The sequence below is a fragment of the Polypterus senegalus genome, chromosome 5 (assembly GCF_016835505.1).
Source record: "Polypterus senegalus isolate Bchr_013 chromosome 5, ASM1683550v1, whole genome shotgun sequence".
Classification (NCBI taxonomy): domain Eukaryota; kingdom Metazoa; phylum Chordata; class Cladistia; order Polypteriformes; family Polypteridae; genus Polypterus; species Polypterus senegalus.
The window spans coordinates 195,465,446-195,486,173 of NC_053158.1; the positions used below are offsets into that span (position 1 = coordinate 195,465,446).

General features: G+C 39.3%; 1 protein-coding gene across 2 annotated transcripts in view; it reads right to left on the reverse strand.

Moving 5' to 3' along the window:
* The window catches only part of acbd5a (acyl-CoA binding domain containing 5a), a 58,660-nt gene that overhangs the window by 17,298 nt on the left and 20,634 nt on the right, over positions 1 to 20,728 (reverse strand). The window contains exons 4-8 of one of the 2 annotated variants that reach the window (XM_039753898.1): positions 14,998 to 15,070; positions 10,428 to 10,542; positions 10,289 to 10,321; positions 5,460 to 5,591; positions 741 to 968 (exon numbers count right to left, since the gene is read on the reverse strand). In XM_039753898.1, the coding sequence (XP_039609832.1) occupies positions 741 to 968; positions 5,460 to 5,591; positions 10,289 to 10,321; positions 10,428 to 10,542; positions 14,998 to 15,070 (581 nt within the window). The remainder of the gene's footprint in view (positions 1 to 740; positions 969 to 5,459; positions 5,592 to 10,288; positions 10,322 to 10,427; positions 10,543 to 14,997; positions 15,071 to 20,728) is intronic. The other variant, XM_039753899.1, reaches the window with a different exon arrangement.

The window sequence follows — 20,728 nt, forward strand, 5'->3', positions numbered from 1 at the left end:
GAATCAGTCCGACATTTTGGAGGTAGCATCATTTCTCATTGACCAGCTGGAAGGGCACGGAAGGCTCCATGGATAAAAGCTACACCATCTCAGCTGCATTCAAGCTGGGCATGTTGTGACCCAAACCACGGTGAGGCATTTAATAAAGTTTCTAGACCCCCGTGGTGTTGAGCAAAGACGGAGGAATCGACTGACGCGACGCGTGTACATTAATCCTGGACCTAATTTTATGTGGCATGTTGACTCTTATGACAAACTAAAGCCGTTTGGAATATATATAAATGGAGCGATTGATGGTTTTTCAAGGCTCATGATATGGCTTCATGCTTATTCAACAAACAGCGATTTTACGTTTTAACGTGATACTATTTGTCGCTTTAACGTGATGTTTTCACGCTATAATCTTATATTTTCACGTTATCACATGATACGATTTCTCGTTTTAACGTGATGTTTTCACGTTATAATGTAATATTTTCATGTTATAACGTGATAGTGAGCATATTTTTTTTATTATGTCGTGGCAGTAATACGCTTCCGTACTTTACAGATAAGGCCCCCAGTAATTTGCTCATGAGTGATAAAAGATACCAATATATTGATGCCATAAGAACAGTGGTGAAGATAGAGGAGAGAGCCACTACAACTAAGCTCTCGATTTTCTGATCTAGGGGGTAGCAACTAAAAGAAAGGCTGCAGTTAGAAGAATAAATGAAACTTGAAATACTGTGGCCTCTTACCGGTTATGTGACCATTCATTTCCAGTAATTCTGGAAATTCCAGTGCCTGGTTCTTTTGGTTAAGTATCTCTTCTGATTTTTCACTATTCAGCATTGACTTTTTTATATGCTCACTGTTGTCAGTGAAGGGAACATCCTTTTCAGAATTGCCATTAGCAAGGAGGATTTTCACCTGCTTTGTCTCATCTTCTGTCATGGGCTGCATCTGTATTTCATAGTTTTCATCATCTAGATGGGTATAGGGAAATAAAACACAGAAATGGTATTTGATCAGCAGAATGACATTAAGGAAACAAGCCTAGCATAAAATGCACAAGACAAACTTTTGCTATAGCACAAAGTACAGCAAATACAGCACACGCAATGTTGACGGATACATTTTATACTAGCTGTACCCCATGGCTGCGCACACATAGTAATGAAACAGGACGAACTTTAAAAATCAAGACGTTGGCACTACATCTGATCGTTTTCAGCTCTGATGGGAGAGCATTCCCTGCATGGGGAGAAAAGCACATGGCCGTGATATCTCTGGCAATCAGCAGCTACCCTGTAAATCTCGCTCTCAAAAACATCAAACGTTGCTCCTTACAAATCTGTAGATGATAATGTCTGTGAACAAACAGGTATCACTAGCTAAGCGGGGGCAAGGTGCACTCCAACACGTGGCGAGACGTAGACTAACTCGAACAGAGGCTTGTGAGTCATTGAGGAAGGCCCCGCCCCCTTGCTCTCAGCCCGCAACCACTCTCCTGGATTTGCATAAATACATTGGTACCGCAAGGGAACTCTGGTACTTAACGCAATGAGAAAAGTTACAAAATCAACCGGAAAGTTCAAACAAATTATAGAAAACAACCAGATTTAAATCTGTTAAAGTAATTCTCTTGTGAAATGCGTACAGACATACAAACTGAACGTGCTTCGACCACAAAATTTTTAAAACCGTTTCTTAGCGAGCACCTAGGGGCCAAGGGTAACATACACTCCAAATTTCAAGTCCCAAGTCCTCATGGTTCAGGAGATTCCATGATGAGTGAGTCAGTGGTGTTTGGCTTTTATATATATACTAGCAAAATACCCGCGCTTCGCAGTGGCAAAGTACTGACTTAACATTTTTATTAAGAAGAAAATTAAACCTTTTAAAACTGAGGGAAAATATACCAATAATTATTTGTTAAGGATCTCTTTGTATACCACATTGTGAGTTCAGCCCTCCGGTTGTAATATGACCAAGCTGTGCGCTGAGCTTACTCTTGAGCATTTAACGTACAGTTGGCCATGTGAACAGTAATCTTGTTTCAAATCTCACAGCTTGGATTGCTGCTGTCATAATCGGTTTGAGTTTCATGGTTTGTTTCAATTACGACAGTATTTGTAGGACTTGTGTTGAAGAGACATTCGGCATCTGTCAAGCGTTGTAAGCACACAACCAGTTTCATTGATAAAATCACATCTAGCTTTTGAGAGTTTAAACATTCATAAACATCAAAGTGTCCACTACTGAAATCGTCACCTGTCAATCTAAGATGTTTAAGAGGCATTGGCGGTTGTCCAAAGGTGTAAAATATTTGGCCATTGCGGTACACTTGAAAGCGACAACCGAACAATTCAGCGGCAGCCATCAACTCACATGCAGAACCATAGGTGAAGGGCTTAAGCATTTCACTCTTCTAGTGCTCCTGTGTAGTATAATTATCTCCTGTACCGTCATCAGTCCACACCTTGAACCTGTCCGTCATTCAATACATACTGTAAGACACAATGTTCCTCCAGATATCAAGAGTGAGCCTGATATGGCCGTGCAATATGTAACAAAGAGAATGGAAAAGGCAGGTGCCATCTCCGGGCATGGAAACCACTCAGTAAGTGACAGTTCTTTGATCGATGGTCATCACCTTGATAGACATGCTAATGCGGGTACGGTTGGAATGATAAAGGGAAACGGGTACCTGAACAATGTAAAGTAAGTCTAAAATACCTACACAATAACGCGTTATGACCGTTATGCATAGAATTTCGAAATGAAACCTGCTTAACTTTTGTAAGTAAGCCGTAAGGAATGAGCCTTCCAAATTTCAGCCTTCTACCTACACGGGAAGTTGGAGAATTAGGGACGTTGGAAAGTTCAATATGGTGGCCGACAGTGGCATCATACCATCGAAATAAGTATGTACATCGGTTTCAGTTAGCGCAGGGAAGCCGCCTACCAAATTTCGTGAAGATGGGGCCTTAAATAAGACAGTTCAACATGGCGGACGCAGTTCATCGCTATGTAGAATTTCAAAATAAAACGTGCTTAACTTTTGTAAGTAAGCTGTAAGGAATAAGTCTGCCAAATTTCAGCCTTCTACCTACACGGGATGTTAGAGAGAGAGAGTGTGAGTGTGAGTGTGAGTGAGTGAGTGCTTTGCCTTTTATTAGTATAGACAGATTACTCCAAAGTGCTGTAAGAGATCAGTAACTACAAAAAATATCTAGTTGTGTTTAATCCTCCTGTATGTGGCATAGTCGTGGCAAAGAAGCAATTATTTGTTTGCATGGTCTCAACATATCTCACTGTGAAAAATATGCAATAATGCAGAAAACTGGTTAAGGTGGATACATTTTCATGGCTCTATACACCTGAAGGGTATACCCGATATAGCATCCATGAAGTAAATGTCTTGTCTGATGTACTGTACTTACTGTAATTCCATTGTTTACTTATAATGGAATACCAAAAACACACATCATTCAGTCCCACAGTTCCTTTAATAATTTCTTGGGATTAATTTAAACATACATGTCAATATATTTGATTATGTTCATTATAAGTGGAATGGATGCAGAGCAACAGGCTCAATCATATAGGAGGGAGCAGACTTGGCCAATTAATTGCATTAAACTATCAAGCCGATTTACTAGGCCTGAAAGGGGCAGGTTGCCTTGTACTCCACTTTGTAGTATCAGCAAGTTGATGACAGTTTTACATGACAGGAAAGAACTACAGTATATGATGTGACTGACAAAGCTGAAGAGCTTTCAAATTCAGACACCAAAATATCTGAAACAAAATTAAATTGAAACCTGATATGGGGCCAATTATAGACACATTTACATGCTTTTAAATTTATTTTGATTATTTTTATGCAGTATAAACCAGGAGCCATTTTAATTAATTATGAGAGCACTGATCTCTAAACCTCAGCATTCAAAGTGTATTAAACAAGTATGCTCACTCTTAGAATGGTGACAAAGGTTCATTCTTCTACCAAAAAAAATATACACATTACATCAATGAAGCAAATGTTTTGTCACTGACAGCATACTTAGAGAGGGCTTCATATTGCCATAACCTTTAAATGCATTATCACACATTCTATCAGAGGAAGGTGTGCTCCCATTCATATAAATTACTTCTTCTTCTTCTTTTGGCTGATTCAGTTAGGGTTGCCACAGCGGATCATCTTGTTCCATCTCTTTCTGTCCTCGTCATCTTGCTCTGTCACACCCATCACCTGCATGTCCTCTCTCACCACATCCATAAACCTCCTCTTATGCCTTCCTCTTTTCCTCTTCCCTGGCAGCTCTATCCTTAGAATCCTGCTCCCAGTATACCCAGCATCTCTCCTCTGCACATGTCCAAACCAACGCAATCTCGCCTCTCTGACTTTGTCTCCCAACCGTCCAAGTTGAGCTGACCCTCTAATGTACTCATTTCTAATCCTGTCCATCCTCATCACAATAACTAGCCTTTTTTCACAGCAAAAAATGAAGTATTCCCTAATTTGAATCTGTAAATTTAAACCACTGATTTTTAATATATCTGCTGTGATTTAGGTTTGTCATTTTCTGGCTGTTTAAAAAAACATAAAGAGGAAAAAAACACCTCTATCAGTGCCTCTACATCCCACACAAATGTTACACACGGCACAGCACAAGTAGCAGGTTTAAATGAGCACAATAATCCTATTGTAATTAACTAATGTAAACTGGTGCAGATTAGAAGTGAAAGAAAAAAAAGGAAAAAAATCACAAATTAAGAACCAGAGGGGAAACGGATAAAAGGGTGCTCTTTTAATACCTTTAGACTATTACACACCAGTATGCCAGGCCTCAAACTTTCATAATCTATTATAATACTGCAGATGACATTTAGTAATATCTTTAAATCTTCTTACGAGTGGCACGGTAGCGCAGTGGTAGCGCTGCTGCCTGGCAGTTAGGAGACCTGGGTTCGCTTCCGGGTCCTCCCTGCATGGAGTTGGCATGTTCTCCCCGTGTCTGCGTGGGTTTCAGTCCAAAGACATGCAGGTTAGGTGCATTGGCGATCCTAAATTGTCCCGTGTGTGTGCTTGCTGGTGCCCTGCTCGGGATTTGTCCCTGCCTTGCGCCCTGTGCTGGCTGGGATTGGCTCCAGCAGACCCCCATGACCCTGTGTTAGGATATAGCGGGTTGGAAAATGGATGGATGGATGGCTTAAATCTTCTTTTAAAGAAGCTATGAGGTGCAGTAAAAACTTTTAACACGGACATATCAGCACTAGTTAAAACAGAAGGGAAATTTAGCTAAGATGATGCAAGTTTAACGGAAGGATCACCAATGCCTCTCTCAAATGACACTGTATTTTCTTCTCTTTTCTCAGCAATAACTAGTTAATTGCTATAAGGTTATTTACTGTACATTTATATTTATTAATACTTTCAGATGTGAATGAATCATTTTCTGTGCATTTACCTTTCTTATCATCCTCCTCCTCATCCATGTCATCCTCTCCATCCTTGTCAGACTCTGCTCCACTGTCACTGCTCTCTTTTTTGCCATTTAATTTCATACAGTTTGGGTTTATGCTCAGTATGGTGTCAAGGCCTAAAGAATAAAATTAAACAGACTTATAGTATTAATTAATTTAGAAAGGCAGCACTTGGGCAAGAAACATGCTTAAATAAAAACCCTCTATCATGACTTCACTTAGTGTTCTAAATAAAATCTGATGGCCAATATACAACTCTTTAAAAAGGATTTGATCACATCTAATTTTTTTTTTCATTCTTCAAAATGTACTTAATCAGATATTTTCATGGGTTAGTATAAGGGCTTTATATTACCTGTTAATAGTCAGCAAACGCCATTTGAGATGTTTTAAAATGGACTGACCTCACACTGTATGTTACACAGGAAATCTCTACATCTACAACATGGCTTTTGACTGCTGACCTTTTGCCTCCTACTAAAGTCCAACATCAATTCTTTTGTTTACTTAGCTTTCAATCTTAGTTTATTTTGGCTTTGCCATTTCATCAGCTCTGTTATGCCATTTCTTCATGCAGACCAGTGTTACAGAATCTGCAAATGAAAATATGTATAAAACAAATAAAAGACTGGTGATAATATACAACTCTTTGGGGAATCCATGCTGAAGGACAGAGGCTGAGAAATATTATCTTTCAGCTTCACAACCTCTTTACTGTCAGCAAAAAGAAAAAACTATCAGTCAGTGCAACAATAAGGAGCAACTGATACTCACATCAATCAGCTAAACCACTTCAAAGAGATAGATAGATAGATAGATAGATAGATAGATAGATAGATAGATAGATAGATAGATAGATAGACAGATAGACAGATAGATAGATAGATAGATACTTTATAAATCCCAAGGGGAAATTCACATTAATAATAGTTGTGTTGGCTGTCAGAACAATAGATACAGAAAGAGGTGTTTTCACACGTAGTTTTTTGATATAAAGCAAATACTTTATGGGTGGCCCTATGTTTAGTTTTATCAATGCAGTATTATTCTAGATATTAAAATTTCTATCATTTTGGTTTATAAGCAGAAGGTAAAACGCAAGAGGTTTAAAAATGTAAAAACAAGAAAAAAAAAACACCAACCCTATCGTAAAGCAATGTTTACAACGTCCAGAGTGTAATCAGAACATAAGTTTAATATGTCACTGTCCACTACACAAATATATTTTATAAATCTACTTTTCTTTCTCCTCACATGTACAGTTGACACAGAGCCAGATTTAGCACAGGGGCTCACCATTTAGAACTGCCAGGCAAAGCATAAGACAAGACTGATAAAAGACTGCTGGGGAAACATGCAGACGGACTGATGACCATTGTATACTACTTCTGTGTGTCAAACTCAGCATGAAACTGTATCTTCTGTTGCCTTGTTTGGAATGGCATGATTCACCTAAGTGGGGGCCTGCACACGAAGAAAGAGTATAAAGTCTTGGAACATTGCCCGGCACACCTTTGGGATGGGAGATAACGTCATCCGATCCTGAAATCCTTCCAATGCAACGGCGAAAATGGCAGACTCTACACATCGGGCCCCTACTCTCAAACTGGGTTTTTGTCATTGGCTTCCTTCGTCTGTCATGCAGCGTAAGCCGTCATTAAACAAAGCTATTTCTCATATGTGATTTCTTACTGCCGTATCACTAAGGGAGGGGTATCGCTTTTAATATCATATCTATATACTGTAGATTTGGGTTATGTAACACGCCGCAATTACAAAAGAACTCATTCCAACAAAGGAGCTAACACCCCCTGCTGGTTACACACAGGCAGTAAAAACATGAAACGTTTGTAATAAGACACTGTATTAGCTCTTACCCCTCATTTAAATACCAGGTCATTAAAGCTAATACAGTATGTATACTAATATCCGAGACGCCAATATTTCAAATTATAAGTATTCAAATATAGCTAAACAAGTAATATTTACTAGCTACAATCAACTCTAGAATTATTCACACTCGTAAATGAAATGGGTAAAAACAAACACATAAAATAAACAGTATATATAATGATTTAAACATTCCTCAAAATGTTTGGAGAAATTGCTTACCATTTATCTAATACAAATCACTCCTACAAGAACGTTTCATTTTACGTTGAGCATACGGTATACTCTCAAGAATTAATAGCAAGGGGCACAATTACTGGAACCCCTAAAGAATTATTTTAAAAAAATAAATAAAAATGTACATCCTTGCTGAAAAAATGCCAGGCTGAGAACAATTAAAGTCTCTTTGCTATCTGTCAACATGGATCGATAAAGGGCTTTCAACTCAGAGAACACTAAACATCTGATCAGATCTGACCAGAGCAGTTCTTGTAGGTTTCTTTGAAAGGAGAGGGGTGCCATTAAAAGACTTTTAGTAATTAAATGCCGCTGCAGTTTTTTTGGACATTCTCTCACCTTTCCTCTCCTTTGGTTGTGCTGTGATATGAATCAATATACTGATTACTTGGAGTGGTCAATGCTTTTCTTTCACTTTCCTTCTACAAAAGATCCCTTTTTTCCATATTTTTTAATCTCCTCCAAATCCCTGACACCCAACTGCTTTTGTTGTTTATCATTGAATTTTTTCAGAATTTTCCATCATTTTAGCAGCTCTCTCTTTTAGGCAGACCTTGTTAGTTTGTAACAGTATTTCAAGTTGTTGCAGCAGCAGAGCAAATGCAAATGAACATTTGGCTGTCATGAATGGAATGGAATAATTTTATCATCAATGAAAGCCATTAGAGTCAGGGGTCGCCAGCTCCGGTCCTAGAGGACCACCATGGCTGCAGGTTTTGATTCTAACCCTTTTTTTTAATGAGTTCCCTGTTCGTGCTTCTAATTAACTTCTTGTGAATTCATTTTAATTGACTTTTTAAGATTTGTTCCCCTGAATTTCTTCATCATTCCTCTGAATTGCTTCCTTTCTTTCCTTGAATGGCACCCAAACAGAAATGAAATGTGAATTGAAGGAGCCAACAGAAGACCAACTAAATCCCGACCTCAAACTCAAAAACCAATTTCACTCCAACCAGTTGCTTAATGAGGTGCAGAGTCTTGTTAATTAAACTCGTTCTTTAATTCCGTGGCTTGTTGCTGCTCTCATTGTGCAATAGCAGACATTTCTGTAATTGTTGATTTTCTCTTTTCTGTTAAAATGTTTTGTGAATCATTTGAGATCAGCATTCCCGAGACCATCATCTTTCTTTATTTTCAGATATTGTATGATGGACACAGTTGTTTTTGGCTCACTTTCTATCTCATTTTTGTTTGGCTGCTAATTAAGGAACAGGAAACAATTAAGGGGTCTGGGTCTTCAAGAAAAAGTCAAATATAATGAATTCAAAAGAAGTTAATTAGCAGTGAAAACAGGCCATTCATTAAGAAAAGAGTGAAAATGAAAACCTGCAGCCATGGTGGTTCTCCAGGACCAGAGCTGGCGACCCCTCCATTAGAGTATTTCACCTGATCTGTAGTGCATTGCTGGATTTCCCAGGAAGGGCTTGGATTACTAGCTGTGCATTAGCAGACAAAGTCAGCATAAACTGAAATTTACTGTTATCTTTTTCAATGTCAGTTGGTCATGGCTTAATTCTTATTAATTCTTATTCTTCAATTTAATTATAAATATTGGGTTGCATTAAAAAACTAATTTCATAAAAAGTCAACCGAGAATGTATATTTCTATGTATGTGTATAGTATTTTGTATTCTGTATTTTGTGTGCTTTGTGGCAAGTTATGCATGTTATTTTGAATGGATCTGTAAATGTGTGTATCGTATGGTTTGCTAATGGATGCTATGTAAGAATAAATTCATCAGATCTGGTGTTACCAGAATAAGCTTTGGGCTCTCTGACACCTTAAATTAAATGAAGTGAGTTTTAGAATGTTATATTGTACTATGTATTTGAATATGTCTTTGACCAGCTTCATGACACATGACAATAAGCCTAAATTACCTAAAGATGAGAGAACACTTTTTACATCCAGTTTAAACCTGCAGCTAAGAGATATATTTGAAGGAGTTTTATGTGATATCTCAGTAGATAACACAGTCATTAATCAGGTTTTTAATCTATGCAATCACTCTTTGTCCTTCAAGGAGCTCTTATCAGTGCTTGTCCAAAATGATCCCCTGCCACTTTAAACCTACGAAAAGGGGCTTTAATTGCTAACACTAAACTGACTGTGTGTGTGCTGTACAGTATAATCAGACAATTTATGTATTTTCTCACTGTTGATCAAGGACATTGTTGGCTTTTGCAGTCTGAACTCATTCATACCACATTACAAATCTCCTAATTTGTACAAAATGATAACGAAAATACTGTGTGTCCATCTACAAGCTCTTTTGGTGTAAGCACTTTTGGTGTAAGCACTTTCCATCCATCCATCCATCCATGCATGCATACATCTTCCTAGCATGCTTTCCATTCCTTAACATATCTGTCCGTTTTTGTCAATGTTTGTAAATTCTTATGATGATTGAACAGCAGTACATTATTCATATCGGTGGTATTGTCAAGGAGGAGTTTGAAAACATTCTCTTAAACAAAACAAAAGGCCCACATATCCTTGAACTGAGCAATAGCCTATTGAGAAAATGACAGGTAAAGAAAAGTGGGAATTGAAGAAAATGAAAAGGGAGACATAATTGCCTTTGTTAAAAAAAAAAAAAAAAATGTTGGTTTATGTGTGATCATGTTGTTTTCTGTTCAGTTGCCAAACTAAGAAAACTACAAATTACAAGACACTTTCACTTGCCTTCCAGTGACCTGGCAACTTTTTCCAATCGACCTTTCCAAGGTAAGCATTAACAAATATAGAAAAAAATGCAGTCAGAAACTTATGAATATTATTTATGAAGGGTAATTTCCAGGTTTTTATGTGCTGTTTTGCTTACCTACAGTCAGGACTGATGTTCCACTACTCTTCTTGTCTTCTACAATTTCATAAAAAGGTCCAATTACTTGAAGTAGCTCTTCCACTTTCTCTGTCATTGGCATTGTTTCAATAATCTGTTAATGACAAATATGTCAGTACATCATTATCGTTCATCCCATAACCCAATTAAATCAAAACAATACAGCATTCCATTTTAATTTCAACCAAAAATAAATATACTGGGAGTATTTACCAGCCTAATCTATATATATAATTCACTAAGGCAAGACAACCATGAAAAGCACGCCGGAAGGGGCGTGGATTCACTAAGCCGCCGACAAGTGAGACACCTATGGCGCAAACAGGAAGGAGCCACGCCCACCAACTCCAAGACCATTGGATACGACGACAACTCGCAGGGCCACACCCAACAACTCGGACGCGACGACACAGAAAAAATGGCATCATTTATGTTCGTCTGTCGTAGAGGCCACATGCAGTGCAGGTCAGGTTAATGTCATGTACCTCCGAGCTACGTTGACTGTTCATAGAGGCATGTTTCTCGCGGAGGTGAATCGCCATATGCAGCGTGTGAAACGGTTTGTGAGGGGTATCCCATGGGATCCTTAAAACAATCCTTTACAACTGAGGTTAAAACACAATGAAGTAAGCAGTCTTTAAAATCCAATAAGCCCTGTGCCTCCATTTCATTACCGTCTCACCTGCTTCACCAATGCATGCCCTGCAACAGTCGAGATGCTCTGTCAGCAGCTGACCTTCTCTGTGCCTGACCGGTTTACACAGAGGCAGCGCAAGAGAAAGCCGCGCCAGAGACAGACAGAGACACACACACACACAGGCAACTGTTGGGCGGCTCTCCGTGAGTTTCTCTTGCGACCGGGCACATGAGCAGGCAGTGTGTATGCTTTGCGAGGGTGGACACGTGCGAGGCATGGTTTATGCTTCGAGAACGACAGGACCATCTAGGAAAAATCATGTCGCGGATGTGATTCGCTGTATGCAGTGTGTAAAACAGTTTGTTTGTCGCAGATGTGAATCGCTGTATGCGGCGTAGAACAGTTTGCGAGGGTGTCCCTGTGTCTTTCCAGAAGTGTTCAACCATCAATAAATAATTATGCAGCGTTTGTTATGCCGCTGGTTCACTATTGTGTTGTATTTTGCTCTCTCCAGAGTTCCATCTTTTCATTCACTTACTGTTGTATTCTCACACTAACCTGTTTTAGACAACCGTGTCTTTCCAGAAGTGTTTACCATTCAATAAATAATTATGCATGAGATTGAGCGTGTGTCTAGGCGTCGGTAAGCCGTTGAACCCCATTCGGCTGCAAACCATACGCTCCCACTGTTTTCGCCCCTACCCTTTGTACACACCCTCCCACACGTTGACTGTTAATAGAGGCATGTTTGTCGCGGAGGTGAATCGCCATATGCAGCATGTAAAACTTTTTGCGAGGGGTATCCCATGGGATCATTAAAACATTTCTTTACAACTGAGGTTAAAACACAATGAAATGAGCAGTCTTTAAAAAACGAGTTTTCGGTTATGACGCACGACCGCGTGCACCATAGCAAAGTGTTGTACACGCTACATACAGCAATTCGCATCCGCGACAAACATGCGTCTTCTTAGATGCTCCTGCACTTTGTACACACCCCCTCTCACCTCGCTACGCTGCACGGACGATTGTGTGTTGGGTCGTTCCGTGCATTGTTACAATGTTGCTTTTCTTGCTGATTTATTACATTACCGATTTTGCAAATGTTCAATTTTCTCCCTGTGCTTAAAAATTATTAAAAAACCGGCCTGATTATGCGGCATATGGTACGCCGCGGATTGGCTAGTAAAATATAAAGAACAAGGTGCACTTTGAAAAACATCAATCTTATGCTTGTCCAAATCAGTAATCTTCCTCTTATAGAATGTGTCCTGCCAGGGACTGTTAACGTGGTCATTAATGGGTCATATGATTGTACAAGTCTACAAAAGAAAGTTTACTTTTTTCCAACAACCAAACACTACCTTTTCTTTTAAATAAATTGTGTTTTGCCATAGAAAATTATGTAATCCTCCCCTTCAAAATAAATGGCATATAATATTAAACTGAAAACTGCACTAAAAGTAAAAATGGCAATAAATCTTTCAAGATGGTACTGTGACAGCACAGCATTACTAAGAAGTCTGATAGCTCTATTCTTGAACTCTGGTTTGTTACCTGAAACCAGACAAAAAATTGATGAATATTTTATACTATATGCATGTAATCTTTCAGGATTCTTGCTCCCTCATATAGAACCGTGTCATTTCTATCAACCTGCAAAATTACCGTGACATGTGTAAGCAAGCAAATCCCAACAAATTCCTGGAATTGCTAACCTTTTGTGGAATGGATAGGAGAGTCAAAAAGGAGGGACTGAAGCAGAAATCTGCCTGTTTAAATAGAGGGAATCTGACACTACAACAGACTTCCTAAAGATACATTAAAGCCTGATAAAATGTATAAAAAGATCTTTACTCACTCAGACATAATTGACAGGAGTATTTGGCAAATGACTGAAACTCATCAACATGACAATTTCTGGTTTTTTGGTAATGTAATTTTGAAAGTGTGTGTGTGTGTATGTATACATATACACACATCTCTCTCTCTCTCATTATTCTATATATATATATATATATATATCTCAGTACTGTGCAAAAGTTTTAGGCAGGTGTGAAAAAATGCTGTAAACAAAGAATGCTTTAAAAAATGGAAGTGTTAATCATTTATTTTCATCAATCAACAAAATGCAGTGAATGAACAAAAGAGAAATCAAAATCAAATCAGTATTTAGGGTAACCACCCTTTGCCTTCAAAACAGCATCAATTTTTCTAGGTACACTTGCACACAGTTTTTGAAGGAACTCGACTGGTAGGTTGTTCCAAATATCATGGAGAACTACCTACAGATCTTCTGTGGATGTAGGCTTCCTCACATCCTTCTGTCTCTTCATGTAATCCCAGACACACTCGATGATGTTGAGATCAGGGCTCTGTGTGGGCCATACCATCACTTCCAGGATTTCTTGTTCTTCTTTACACTGAAGATAGTTCTTAATGACTTTGGCAGTATGTTTGGGGTCGTTGTCCTGCTGCAGAATAAATTTGGGGCCAATCATACTGATGGTATTGCATGATGGATAAGTATCTGCCTGTATTTCTCAGCATTGAGAACACCATTAATCCTGACCAAATCTCCAACTCCATTTGCAGAAATGCAGCCCCAAACATTCAAGGAACCTCCACCCTGCTTCACTGTTGCCTGCAGACACTCATTATTGTACCGCTCTCCAGCCTTTCGACGAACAAACTGCCTTCTGCTACAGCCAAATATTTCAAATTTTGACTCATCAGTCCAGAGCACCTGCTGCCATTTTTCTGCACCCCAGTTCCTATGTTTCCGTGCATACTTGATTCGCTTGGCCTTGTTTCCATGTCAGATGTATGGCTTTTTGGCTGCAATTCTTCCATGAAGACCACTTCTGGCCAGACTTCTCCGGACAGTAGATGGGTGTACCTGGGTCCCACTGGTTTCTCCCAGTTCTGAGCTGATGGCACTGCTGGACATCTTCCCATTTCGAAGGGTAATAAGCTTGATGTGTCTTTCATCTGCTGCACTAAGTTTCCTTGGCCGACCACTGCATCTACGATCCTCAACGTTTTCCGTTTCTTTGTGCTTCATCAAAAGAGCTTGCCCAGTCTGCTTTGAAATCTTTGTCTGGGAGGAGATGCAGTATAACTACCTTGTGTCTTGTTGCTGTGCTCAATCTTGCCATGACATGAAATTGTCTTCCATAACCTCACCTTGGTAGCAGAGTTTGGCTGTTCCTCACCCAGTTTTAAGCCTCCTACACAGCTGTTTCTGTTTCAGTTAATGACTGTGTTTCAACCTACATGTGACACTGATGATCATTAGCACCTGTTTGGTATAATTGGTTGATCATACACTTGACTATAATCTTACAAAATCCCCGACCTAATAATACCTACAAATAAACTATAAAAATAGGCATTTTTTTTAACCACATCCATAATTTGGGGTTGGGTGCTCTAGGAACGTCCCGCACGCACGGGAGGCAGAGAGAAAGCGGTGTACCCCGTGAATTTCAAGGGTGTACTGTATTAATATTTCTAGCTAAAACTTTCCAGAAATGTGAAAATAACTTCTGATTTAGGTTGACAACCATATCTTCTAATTCAGGGCTACATAATGTACACTGGAATGATTACCCAATAGCTTCATCTCCTAGGATATTTAGGAAGAACTTTCCAAATAAACTGCAAATATGTTCATTTACACTGAGTTATATTATGTTCTGTGCCTCCTCTTGCATGATAATTGTTTAACCACTAAAAGTAATCCTCATGATAATGTAACTTATTTATCTATTGTCTGTATGATTAAGTTTTCTTGATTTGATTTAATTATGGAGTAGAAATAGTTAAATGCACTGCATGACTACAAAGGAAAATATGCAGTATACACACAGGTATCATGTACAAACAGAGCTTATAACAAAGTATGGTTACCTTTTTCATTTCTTCAACATAAGCAATCATTGCATCATCTTTAGACATATCTCCCAAAGAATTCCAAGCATCCCTGCAAATAAAAAAAAAACTTTGCATTTTAAATAATTTGCTTTCTTTCCTAAACAACTTTGTTTTGGTCTTATTTATGTATATACACATTCTATAAGCAGCCTATGTGGACTGACCACACTTTTTTGTTCACATACAGCACAGTACTCACGGGAACAGAGATTGTGGTTACAACAGTTGCTTTCTTTAAAAGAATACTTACAAATAAAACAATGGCACAATTTAAATCTTTAAAATAAAACACTGAGTTTTGTTTATTATAAATGCACACTTTGCAAGTCACCTAATAAAAGATTGATTGTTATTTTGCACCCTAATGACATTTTATTTATGTAATATATAATACGCTCTCCCGTGTCCACAGGTACAGCTTAGCATCTATTGGTCCACTCCTCAAATTTTCTGTAAAATCTACTGACACAGTGGAAGTTTTATCATCAGTTTTCATTTGATATCTCCTCCAACTCTACGTTGGCCTCCTCTGACATTTATTTATTTATTTTTTTGCAGTTTGTAATCTCACCATAACACAAAATCCATATTACAGCAAACCATTCATGCTAACCAAGAAAAAGAAACACAAAGTAGCATGTAATGTTGCAGTGCAGTAAGATGTGCAGAGTTTGTTAGGCAAATTATAAAATGTGAACAAAGGCTTCCACAACAAAGGATGTAAATGACTTTCAAGATTCCTCCCTTCCCAATAGGCCAGCTCACATTGATCCATGTACATTAGAAATGCCAGCACTAATGTGGACCTTGAGGATCTGCCAATGTCAGACCCACGTAGAATCAAAACAGCTATAATTATGAACAGTAATTTTGCACTACTCCACTCTGTAAAATCAGACATGTTAGTGCAGTCCAGATACTCTCTGCTGACAAGGGTTTCTGCCTCTAAAATACCAAACAATAAACTTAAACCAATCTTCCTAAATATTCTTCAAAAGACATGCTAAAAAGAAAAATACAAATTTATAAATGTGCCTAACACATTTGAGCTGTTAAACTGTTCCCTCTAATGGACGGTCAACATTCATTCAGATAACTTCTAGGTTGATTGTTGTAAGTCTGAAGCTTGAAAGTCTAAAGGCACCGCAAAATTTGAAAGTCTTAATGTTTTCATTTCAAAAATATTATGGTTTCTTTCCATGCTAGTTTGCTTTAATACTTGTGCTATCTGGCATTTGGCAGGACACCATTTTAAAAGAATATGAGTTAATATGCTTTATTACCCTGTGGTATAGCAGGTTTATGGCTCCGAAGAAAAGGCCAGTTTTTAAATAAATAATCGCCGCACTCACGGCTTAAAGAGAGGGCGTGGTAGAGTGGTCGGAGCGGGTTCCTGGACACTATGTGAGGCGGTGTTTCCTCGCTTATATGCACAGGTTAGGAATCGTCTGCATCCTTAATTGATGCCGGGCGCTGCTAATCGCCACACCTGAGCCATTATACATAGTAGGAGCACAAGTGTGAAGGGTGGGGGGAAAAAAAAAAAAAGCAAGAAGGAGAACGGAGGTTAAGGAAGAAGGCAGCTGGAAGGGAGGAAGCCGGTGCATTAATGAGTGGGCCAGTGAGTGACAGCCGGCCTGCTAGAAGGACAGGTAGCTTAGCAGTGAGCCCTAGCGGGGTGTTTGGCCGGCAACCCTGGGTGGTTGCTCAGCAGGAGCGACCGGAAGGAGGTTGGCAACGGGAGGCAGAGGCTCGGGAGGTGGAAGGCCCAGCGTGAGCACCCTAGTCGCTGGGGAACCCAAGTCTCAGTCTGGGGGGAACAGAATGAAGCCAGGGATCGGGAAGCCACCAGACCAGCAGGCATAGCAGGTCAGCTGCAGGTAGGGCGAATCCCTGGTGCAAAGCCTGGATGGGAGAAGCGGGGGAGCTGCCAGCAGATAAGGACACGGGGCTTTGTTTTAAAGGACTTCTTCCAGCTATTTTAACCTCACTTTTAAAAGGAATTACAGTGGTACCGTGGTATACATCCGCTTTGGAATAAGTCCAACTTGGTATATGTCCTGTTTGGAGGCAAAAAATTTTGCTTAGTATACGACCATTGTTTGGAATACAACTCGCGTGCTAGAACACCACACGCTACCCTTGTTTACCTCTCTTGAGACAAAGCCACGAGTGCCCACGAGCGTCAGTACGCCAGTTGCTAGCATTCAGTGAACAACCCGCGCTATAAGTCTCTGTGAATTTTCACGTGATTTTGTGTTTTTTCGTAAATTTGAACTGATTGTTGAAAAGTATGAAGGTGGCATGTGTATCCGGGACTTGGCTGCTGCATACCGTATACCAAGAACGATGGCATCTACGATTGTGAAAAACAAAGATGTCATTAAAAAGTAAAGTGAGGTAAAATTTTCATTTATTTCATCTAACTGCTTTTGTATTTATGTATTTTAGTATTAAGTAGTGTTTAAATTATTTTATACAACCCCATCAATGTATAATATGCCAATAACAATAGGATTTTTTTTTCCATGGGAACGGATTAATCATTTTCCCTTTATTTCTTATGGGAAAAATGTGTTTGGTATTCGTCCTGTTTGGTATAAGTCAAAGGATCTGGAACGGATTAAGGACGTATACTGAGGTACCACTGTATTTATTGGATTTTAACCTCCACTGATTCACCCATTTTAATGGATTATTTATTTAATAACATTTTGGATTGCACTGCACTATTTATTTGTACACTGTTTTGTTGGATTATTTTAATAAAAGCACTTTGCGCCTATCCCCTTGCTTCGTTTATGTCCTCACTGTCCAGCTCATCCAGTGACATTACCGACGGTGTTGGGTTCAAAAGCTCCCAAAAAAGGCAGTGGGAGCATAGAGACGAACCCGCATCATCACATATCCACAAATTTCAAGTAAATCTGGTTTAGTTTATTTTTGTAATTCATTCTTTGCTGACTGCACAAGCAGAGTGCTCCGACAAATTCAAAGGTTGATGCCAATACAAACTTTAAAAATTGCTAATTAAGTACACATAAAGATACAGATTTATTTATACAGAGAGTATGTTGAATCTAATTAACTTAAATGTGAATTCATTAACAAAATCTGTTTGCTAGTTAAATAATGAGCAATGGCCAGTTAACAACAGAGGAGAGAAAACCAAAAACTCCAGGAAGAAGCATCCCTGAAGGAAAAAAAAAAAAACTCTAGGGATTCAAGGTCAGTTATAACTTCAACCCATTTTTTAAATCCACTTATCCAGAGCAGGGAAGTGGGGAAGCTGAAGCAAGCATCTCAGTAAGTAGCGGGTGCAAGCAAGGAGCAATACATGAACAGGACACCAGCCCATCATTGGTGTTGGATCAGTACTAAAATTTTAAGTTCAATATCAATACCAGCTTTCCGACATCAACAACATTTATTTATACAGTGGCTTGCAAAAGTATTTGACCCCCTTGAACTTTTCCACATTTTGTCACATTACAGCCACAAACATGAATCAATTTTATTGGAATTCCACGTAAAAGACAAATACAAAGTGGTGTACACGTGAGAAGTGGAACGAAAATCATACATGATTCCAAACAATTTTACAAATAAATAACTGAAAAGTGGGGTGTGCGTAATTATTCAGCCCCCTGAGTCAATACTTTGTAGAACCACCTTTTGCTGCAATTACAGCTGCCAGTCTTTTAGGGTATGTCTCTACCAGCTTTGCACATCTAGAGACTGAAATCCTTGCCCATTCTTCTTTGCAAAACAGCTCCAGCTCAGTCAGATTAGATGGACAGCGTTTGTGAACAGCAGTTTTCAGATCTTGCCACAGATTCTCGATTGGATTTAGATCTGGACTTTGACTGGGCCATTCTAACACATGGATATGTTTTGTTTTAAACCATTCCATTGTTGCCCTTGCTTTATGTTTAGGGTCGTTGTCCTGCTGGAAGGTGAACCTCCGCCCCAGTCTCAAGTCTTTTGCAGACTCCAAGAGGTTTTCTTCCAAGATTGCCCTGTATTTGGCTCCATCCATCTTCCCATCAACTCTGACCAGCTTCCCTGTCCCTGCTGAAGAGAAGCACCCCAGAGCATGATGCTGCCACCACCATATTTGACAGTGGGGATGGTGTGTTCAGAGTGATGTGCACTGTTAGTTTTCGCCACACATAGCGTTTTGCATTTTGGCCAAAAGTTCCATTTTGGTCTCATCTGACCAGAGCACCTTCTTCCACATGTTTGCTGTGTCCCCCACATGGCTTGTGGCAAACTGCAAACAGGACTTCTTATGGTTTTCTGTTAACAATGGCTTTCTTCTTGCCACTCTTCCATAAAGGCCAACTTTGTGCAGTGCACGACTAATAGTTGTCCTATGGACAGATTCCCCCACCTGAGCTGTAGATCTCTGCAGCTCGTCCAGAGTCACCATGGGCCTCTTGGCTGCATTTCTGATCAGTGCTCTCCTTGTTCGGCCTGTGAGTTTAGGTGGACGGCCTTGTCTTGGTAGGTTTACAGTTGTGCCATACTCCTTCCATTTCTGAATGATCGCTTGAACAGTGCTCCGTGGGATGTTCAAGGCTTTGGAAATCTTTTTGTAGCCTAAGCCTGCTTTAAATTTCTCAATAACTTTATCCCTGACCTGTCTGGTGTGTTCTTTGGACTTCATGGTGTTGTTGCTCCCAATATTCTCTTAGACAACCTCTGAGGCCGTCACAGAGCAGCTGTATTTGTACTGACATTAGATGACACACATGTGCACTCTATTTAGTCATTAGCACTCATCAGGCAATGTCTATGGGCAACTGACTGCACTCAGATCAAAGAGGGCTGAATAATTACGCACACCCACTTTGCAGTTATTTATTTGTAAAAAATGTTTGGAATCATGTATGATTTTCGTTCCACTTCTCACGTGTACACCACTTTGTATTGGTCTTTCACATGGAATTCCAATAAAATTGATTCATGTTTGTGGCTGTAATGCGACAAAATGTGGAAAAGTTCAAGGGGGCCGAATACTTTTGCAAGCCACTGTATAGCACATTTTAATGGATAACTACAAAAAAATCCCTGTCTTACTCTAGCCTCACTAGTGCGCTGCACAATTGTGAGCCTCCCTGATGTGCTGTGCCATCAAACTGCACTCCGCACTACTTCTCTCTTGATAGCATAAAGTTTGCATTGGGATATTCCCCGTGAAGTTGCAAACCTGTTGAAGTAATAAAAATGGGTCACCTGTGAAGTTTAAAGCCTGTGTTTTTGTGGAGTCTCCAGCACATCTAACCACATTTTCCTCCTTTTACTTTATCAAGTGTACTTGGAGGATTTTGAATGGCAAACGGATGTCTACTTCTGATACAAAAAAATCCCAAAATGCTGGTACTGTACAGTTTTAAAATGTGTGTTTTTAGTACTGGTACCCCTTGCAACCCTAGAACACACACACCCAAGCCTATACACACATTAGGGGTTAATTTAGCTTCTTCAATACACCAAACTAAGTCAGACAGAGTAAAGAGTCCAATAGAGATGGTAACCAAAATCATCAGCTCTCAGAAATAAATCAGAACAGGTGTAGTGAGGATACAGGACATGGTATGATTAAATAATTTTTATAAAACAGACTCTCTTACATTTTACCATTTTAAATATTTCACTTTTGTTTACTAAAGTATATCTTTAACAGCACAATCTTCTTCTTTCA